At 34.0% G+C, this 8,509-nt stretch overlaps 1 protein-coding gene across 1 annotated transcript in view; it reads right to left on the reverse strand.

Annotated features, from left to right (window-relative positions):
* LOC149543825 (uncharacterized) overlaps positions 1-3,952 on the reverse strand; it is a 29,461-nt gene extending 25,509 nt beyond the window's left edge. Inside the window, exon 1 of the mRNA XM_089795846.1 lies at positions 3,871-3,952. Within this exon, the coding sequence (XP_089651972.1) occupies positions 3,871-3,952 (82 nt within the window). The remainder of the gene's footprint in view (positions 1-3,870) is intronic.
* Positions 3,953-8,509: the final 4,557 nt, after the last annotated feature.

Here is an 8,509-nt window from a genome sequence, read left to right on the forward strand (position 1 = left end):
ACAGGGTGAGACCTAACAGTCTTTGTAAGCCTTTAATAGGGTAGACCTTTCACAGGGTAGACTATGTTTCATGATCAAAACATTATAACCTTCATTGGATACACTTTATTACTGTAGTAGTGAAGATTTGTGGTTGTCATCCTCACCCCAGTTTTACCTTCTCACTTGGAGGGTTTCTAGGTAATCATATCTAATGTTATATGTGTGTGAATGTTTACTTGCTTACATGATTTAGATATGCATGCTTTACATGTTGTTTCATTTATACATTGAGTGTATGAGATGGATGTGTGGTGAAAGTTTTATGGGTCCAAGTTTCAACTGTTGATTCACACCCCCCCCCCACCAGAAGTTTACCTTTCTTATTGTGATTCCAACATTAATATGATCCATGTTAGACTCATCTACAAGCATATCATTAATACATAAACACAAAATAATGTAGTTGTCATCATCTAACCTCTTAAAATAAACACAATGAGTTGAATGACACCTACTATATCGATGCTCATGTATAAAACTATCAAATTTTAGATTAATTGTCGAGGTGCTTGCTTCAAGTCATATAAAGTTTTTTGCAATCTACACACTAAGTTCTCCTTACCCTTGACCTCAAATCCCTATGGTTGTGCCATATATATCTCTTCATCCAAATCACCATGAAGAAAGGTTCTTTTAATATCAAACTGCTCCAAATGCAAATCTTCAATAGCCACAATACTTAAAACAGTGTGAATAGAAGTTATTTTAACAACAAGAGAGAATATCTCATCAAAATTAATGCCCTTTTTTCTGTGCAAATCCTTTTACAACTAACCTGGCTTTAAATATTTTCTTACCTCCATCCTCTTCTTTCAACTTATAAACCCATTTATTCTATAAAGCCCTTTTACTTGCAAGCAACTTGCATAAATCCCATGTCTTATTTTGCAGCAAAGAGTCCATTTCTTCTTCCATTGCATACTCCCATTGAATCTGTGTATCCACCTGCACATCTTCATCATAACATTAAAATTCACCAACGTCAATAAGTAAAATATAATACAAAGAAGGAAAAAATATTTCTAGAGGTTTACTTAGCCTTATTGACCATCTAACATTCACTGGGGTGTGGCGTACTTGTTGTTGTGGTTGTTGCAAATCATAAGGAATTGCTGGAACATCATCTTTTGGAGTATCATCCAACACTACATAATCTCTTTCTTTCTTCTCATGTTGCTACAATAAATCTTTGTACAATGCTTTTTCATTGAATATGACATCCCTGCTTTTTATAATTTTACAATTTTAAAAAATCCCAAAGCCTATAACAAAATTCGCCAATACCATATCCAACAAATACACATTTATTTGGCTTAGCTTCTAGCTTGATTCTATTTTCATAATCTATATGTGTAAATGCTTCACAACCAAAAGTTTTGAGAAAAGAATAACTCACCTTCTTACCAGTCCATGCTTTCTCTAGAATACCATAACCCAAAGGAGTAGAGGGACCTCTATTAATCAAATATACAACAGTATTGCTAGCCTCTACCACATGTTTAAGGGCAACCCAACATGTAACCTCATGCTCCTTGTATGCTCCATTATTATCCTATTCATGTGTTCAACAACTCCATTTTCTTGTAGAGTCCTTGGAAAATTTTTATGTCTACAAATACCATTAGTGGAGAAATAATCTTCAAATTCATGACTACAATACTCACTACCATTATCAAATCTAAAACATTTTAGCTTTTTACCAATCTCATTCTCAACCAAGCATTTCTATTTCTTAAATGTTTGAAATACATCAGATATATATCTAAGGAAATAAACCATACTTTTCTAGTTGCATCATCAATAAATGTAATATAATAATGAGATCCACCAAGGGAAGATACCTGAGTTGGTCCCCATACATATATATGCACAAGCTCTAATTTCTCATTTTTCTTTTCCTTCCCACAAATCACAAAACTCACTCTCTTTTATTTTCCATACACACAACTTTCACTTAAATTCATATTAACACATTTCAAACATAGTAAGACTTTCTTTGAATGAAGTAATTTCATACCTTTCTCACTCATGTGCCCAAGTATGTGGTGTCATAGTGTTGTATCATAATCTATAGCATTTGTTTGTTCTTCCTGCTCAACTACAACAATTGTTCCTGAACATTCATTTTTCTTTGAAACAATCAAAGTAGAAGGAACAGTATGACCTGTACAAAGATATAAGGCGCTACTTTCACACCTTTTGCTACTACAAGAGAACCTTTTGAAACCTTCCAATTTTTATCATTAAAAGTAATCGCACAACCCTTATCACTGAGTTGCCCTGCTAAAATTAAATTCCTACTCAACCTTGGAACATGTCTAACCTCATGTAGCAGCCGATGATTCTCATTCTGGAACTTAATCTTAATTTTTCCCTTTCCAAAAATCTACTAGGGTTTTTTATTCCCCAAATAAACAAGCCCAAAATCCCCTTGGACATAATCAATAAAATAACCTCTATGAGATGTAGCATAAAATGAAGCACCAGAATCTAGAACCCATGAATCATCAACACTTTCTAAAGAAAGAAGCAAAGCATCCTCTTTAGATTTATTACTTACCAAATTTACCTCATTGCTCCCTTCTAGTTCATCTCCTTCATTATTCTTTTGAGTCCAACAATATTTCTTCTTATGTCTTGGCTTACCACAGTACTGGCAATCTCTTGGTCCTCTAGATTGAGATCTCTTCCCCTTTGACTTTCCTTTTGATTTCCCATGATTTATCGAATTACTTCCTCTCTTAGTCATTCCACCTCTGCTTTGTGCATTCAAAGCACTTCCTAATGTAGATCCACCTAAGATTTTCTTAAGAGTTTCCTCACTTAGAATAACACCAATCACATCATCAAATTTTAGGGTATTAGATCTAGAAATAGAATTACTCACAACCATTACCATGTCATTCCAACTTTCTGGCAAAGAACACAAAATGAAGAGAGCCCTAATTTCGTCATCAAAATTAACATTCATAGAAGATAACTGACTATTAATAGTATTAAACTCATTTAAATGATCTGCAATAGATCCACCTTCTTCCATCTTCATATTAAATAAATGCTTCATGAGAAATACCTTATTTGAAGCGGAGGGCTTTTCATACAATTTCACTAGGGTTTGCATCAACTCTTCCATCGTCTTTTCTTTTGTAATGTTAAATGTCACTAATGGTTCCAGGCATAATCGAATGCATCCAAGTGCCTTTATATCTAAAATCTCCCTGTCCTCATCTATCATAGTTCCTTGTTTCTTTGTTTTTCCTTCCAATGACTTCCATAAATCTTTCTGATAAAGATAGTCCTCCTTTTGCATTTTACATAACTAAAAATTTTGCCTACTAAACTTCTCAACCTTCAGCTTACCTTCGTCTTCCATCTCTCCCACTCAATCATGAGACCTTCCTACACAGAATTGCTAAAAAAAATAATGACAGTCTAGCTTTGACACCACTTGCTAGGATAAACCATAGATAGAAATAATAGTTACATGCAAATATAACCAATATCAAAAAATAATAGATCACATAGAAAAGAACACAAGACACAAAGATTTAACGTGGTTCACCCAATCCCTAGGCTATGTCCACCAACAACAAGTCCAATATTATTATTATCTAGTAATTACAATCTGCAACTCTTATAGCTCAATATTGTTGCTAGAAGCTACAATATCACCATACACTATGGAATTCCTAATCCTAAGCTATTTTATGCAAGCTTTTGCCACTTACAAAATTAGGGCTCAGATAAGTTGTCTAATAGAAAAATAGTAGCCGACACCTTTTACAATATAAGGTCATTTTTGGCTTTGGGGGTGTTGCCCCTAAAAACCTCCGCATCTTGGATTGGGACAAGGAGCGCACTTCGAACGTTGCCCCAGTACCCCATCGGGGCGCTGTCCCCAAACCCCCATAGAAATAACTAGGGAGAAATCATGCCAAATAAACCTTGGAGTATGATTAAGCTCCACATCACAACAATGGAGAAGTTAAAGAAGGAGGTTTGTTTATGTGCAAAAGATCTAAATGGAGGCAGCGTAATGCTTGTGCAAATTGATGATGGACATAAGGAGGCTCAAGTAAGGGATATTGAAATTTATCCTATAAGAAATTTAGAGGGCTCTTTCCATGTTGGAAGAGATTGTAGTGGATATTCAGAAGACATTGATTCTAAGATGGATGAGGAAGAGGAACATGTAGATGATTGGCCTTACAAAGAATGTAGTGTTGTTTGAAATGAGAACATTGTCCTAAACAACTGGAAAAGATCAAGATGGGGGAAAAATAGAAAAGAGGTCGTAGAACATTTATAGCCTTGGTACCTAAAAAGGATGAAGTGACAAACTTTGAAGATTTCACACCCATTGCTTTATGTAACACTTTATATAAGATCATTGTAAAAGTAATTACAAATAGATTGAAAAGGATTTTGAATGAGGTGATCTCCATTGAACAAAGTGATTTTTCTCCTGACCACTCTACTTGTGAGAGGTGATCATAGCTCATGAAATTATTCACTCCATTTAGTTAAAGAAGATGGAGAAAATGATGGTGAAATTGGATATCAAACGAGCTCATGATGAGGTGGATAGAGGCTTTCTTCTGCAAGCATTAGATAGGTTTGGTTTTGATCATTATGGGTGACATGGGTGAATAGTTGTATTTCTACTCCATGTTTCTCTATCTTGGTCAATGGAAGCCCCCAAGGTTTTTTTTGAATTTAAAAAAGGGATAAGGCAAGGAGACCCTCTTTCCCCCTTTTTATTTATCATTTTGGCAGAGGTGTTGGGTAGATTGATTAGTAAAAGATGGATGGATGGCTCTTGGAAGAGGGTGAAGGTTATTGAAGGGGTGGAGGCAATCTACCATCTCCAATTTGTGGATGACAATTTTTTAATAGGGGATGTATTAGAAAGGTAGGTTTGGGTGATGAAGTGGATGCTTGATTTGTATGGCGGGGTTTCAGGACAAAAAAATAATTTGGTATAAGTTTTAAATCTTCTTCTTTAACACCCCTCTTTGTAAACAAAGGGCTATAAGCTGAATTTAAACATTAGGAATGGAGCTTTTCCAATTAGATATTTAGGGATTATTTTATTCCAAGGGAGAAATAAAGATGATTTATGGAGGGGGTTAGTTAAAAGGTTGGAAAGGGTGTTGGTTTACCTCTATGGGACAAATTCTAATGCTTAAATCTCTAGTGTTTGCAATTATTATTTTTTCAATGATGTGTCTAAACATCCCTAAAAATGTGATCAAGATGGCAAAACAAAAGATGAGGAATATTTTTTGGGAATGTTTCACAAGAGTAGGATAAACTTCCTTTGCTTACATGGGAGAAAATTTGTAAGACAAAGTTGTATGGTGGAGCATGTTTGAGATATTGGAGTTTGATAAATATAGCACTAGGAGCAAATCTAGTGTGGAATTTACATAGGAGCTCAGAGTAGTTATGGGTGAAAATTCTAAGAGCTAAATATTTGGACTCTAGTGATGTGGATAGGATTCTCACTATTAGGAACCCTCAAAATTTCTCAACAATTTGGAACTTTATTATGTCTTGTAGGCATGTTGATCATTGACCATATCTCATGGACAATAGGGAATGGAAAAAAGGCAATTTTTTGGAGGACTCCTGGAGGGTAAAAGCACAAACCTATGTCACCTTTTATAAAGAAATGGGATATCAAAATGCGACAGTTCAACATTAATGACAAAAAAAATGGTATTTGTGTTTAGAATATGAAGATGATGTAAACTGATGAAATATGTAGAATTTGATGAATTTTAAGCCTATATTTTTAATAATTTTTTTGAGTAAAAATTTATTCATTTTATTTTATTTTGAAGTCCATTTTTTAATTGTAAAAAATATAGGGTGCAGTTCCCATCAAACAAGTATATGCAAATCATCTTTTTTTTGTTCTGATTTGAAAATATCTTATAGATGACATGTATAGCTAGGGAGAAAAAAAAGAAATAATTTTTTTTTATGTATATTTTCTTTGTTATAAGTACTCAATTTCAACCTTATCAGAATCCAACAGTTTTTTCCTCTCGTAAAAACTTCCCTATCAAATCTATACCTTCTTGAAAAAAGATTACATATTCATGAAAATGATTCTCTCTTTTAGAGATAAATATAATTTTTTATTTTTTATTTATATGATTTTCTTTTTCTTTTTTTCCTTTTTTGAGGGAGCATCTTTTGAAATGTTGAAATGTTGACTTATTTTATTTTGAGATTATAACATATTATAACTAATAAAAACACACAAAAATTTATATAATGATGATATTGAATCTGAGATCCATGAAAGGCTATTTTTAATTTTTGAAAAAAATTGAGTTTTGATAGAGAAATGAGATTTGACCAAAACAGGTTTTGGTATCCTAAATGGTGACACAAATCTGTGCTTTTACCCTGGAATGAATATCCAAATCTAGAAGAGGAAATTAGGGATGAGGATCTTATTAGAGCCCTCTGTGAAAGATAGGGTGTCAAGGTGAGGGACTATATGATGGATTTTGAAGGCCCTTTGGGAATGGAGATGGAAGAATTGGAGAGTTGAAGGCTCATCAAATCAATAGCAAGCTTCTTTGAGGAGTGTTTTCAAAGGTAGGGATGTTATCTTGATAGATAGAGAGGATAAAATGCATCAATGTGCTTCTTCCTCAGGGGAATACTCTATTAAGTTGGGCTATGGTTTGGTCTCGAAAGGTGGGATGGAAGCTTTTGAGATTAGGGAGTTGTGTTGGCATAAGGATTTCCTCCCAAATGCAAGTGCTTTTGCTTAGCTAGAAGTGCAAGGTAGGATTCTCATAGGTGAAAGGAGGAAGAGAATTAAGTTTCAAGACCCAACTAAATGTGTTATGTGCAATAGGCATGAATAGTTTGTTGACCATTTACTTCTTAATTATGAGTCTGCATCCACGTGTTGGCAAATGGTGCAAGGCAAATTTGGATGGTAGGGTCTATGGATGTCCACTTTGAAGAGTTTCTTTTTGGGTTGGCCAAGGATTAAGCTAGGAGATATTCTTTCAAATGTGGAAAGTTATTTCCTCCATCATTAAATGGGAGATCTAGAAGGAGAGCCACAATAGTGGGTTGCACTTTTTTGGAGGAAGAAGTTCCTCCAAAAAAGTGCAAGACAAAGTTTTGGCCCCAAAAGTTTTGATAAAAAGTACTCATATAGTTTTAATATAAACTATAAAAGTTTCAATCAAAACTACTTTTGAAGGTAGTTTCAATCGAAACTAAACAAGGCAACTAGTTTCGATAGAAGTTGTCTTAAAAGTTTTGATTGAAACTACGATGAGCCAAGTGCAATTTAAAAAACCCACCCGCGACCCCACTAGTCATGTTCACAATTCGAGTTAGGAATTTTGATCAAAACTAACTATAAGAGGGGCATTTGACTCATCAACCATCAAATCAGGTATAAAAATTCATTTTTTAGACCCTCTTTAATGTTTTTAATTATATTTTATATTTTTTTTGTGTTTTTTGTTTATATACATGCATTTTGTATAGATAGATATATGTATTGTGTATATATATACACACATATATGATATTTGTATATGTATATATATGTATGTATGCATATATGTCTGTATACATATATGTGTATATGCATTTATGTATATATACATATATGCATATGCATATATGGATATATACATATATACATTACATGTACATATATGTATATATACACGTATACATATATGTATATATTTACGCCGAGAGGCGTTCTATACAGCCACAACACGACAGTTACAATGTACATAAAAAAGAATCCGTTCGTATTCTCATTGATGTTTTCACTCTCAATTTCTTTTAATAAATTGCCACCTTTGTTATGCATGGAAACCGTGAAGAAATATTTCAAACTGTGAATCCCTTAAATGGCCAAGACTTTCGTTCTTACGTTTGAGGATAGCTGGACTATTCTTCAATTCCTGCGGCTTTTACTGTTATTGACCTCTCTGCAAACAATCTCAGAGGAGAAATTCCAGGGGAAATTGGGAATCTGAAAGGACTGATTACTCTAAACTTGAATAGAACATTATGTTGCGTGTGAAAGAAGGCATTCCATTGTCTAAATTAGGTTCTGCACAACTGTCATAAATGATTGAAATGGAAATTTACTGTACACCATCAACACACCGAAACACATTAGTCTTTAATCTGTACATTTAATGATTGCAAAATCAATTCACGGTGGGCTCATACTATGTTTCACATATGTTAACAGTCATAGAGATTGTATTGAAATGATCTTTTGTCGACAGTAGTTAAAAGCTCTAAAGGTACGTGTCTTTTGTTGGCTAAGTACCCATTTGGAAGTGGGTCCACAACCATGGACTATTCCAAGCACAGCATGGTAGCTCTAATCTTAGTAATTCAACATTCTCTTATAAAAGAGGGAAGAGATTAATGGAGAAATGCGAGGAGTAGTGGGTGG

This window comes from Cupressus sempervirens, chromosome 8, assembly GCF_028749045.1.
Source record: "Cupressus sempervirens isolate cs-2001-9-10 chromosome 8, ASM2874904v1, whole genome shotgun sequence".
NCBI classification, from domain to species: Eukaryota; Viridiplantae; Streptophyta; class Pinopsida; order Cupressales; family Cupressaceae; genus Cupressus; species Cupressus sempervirens.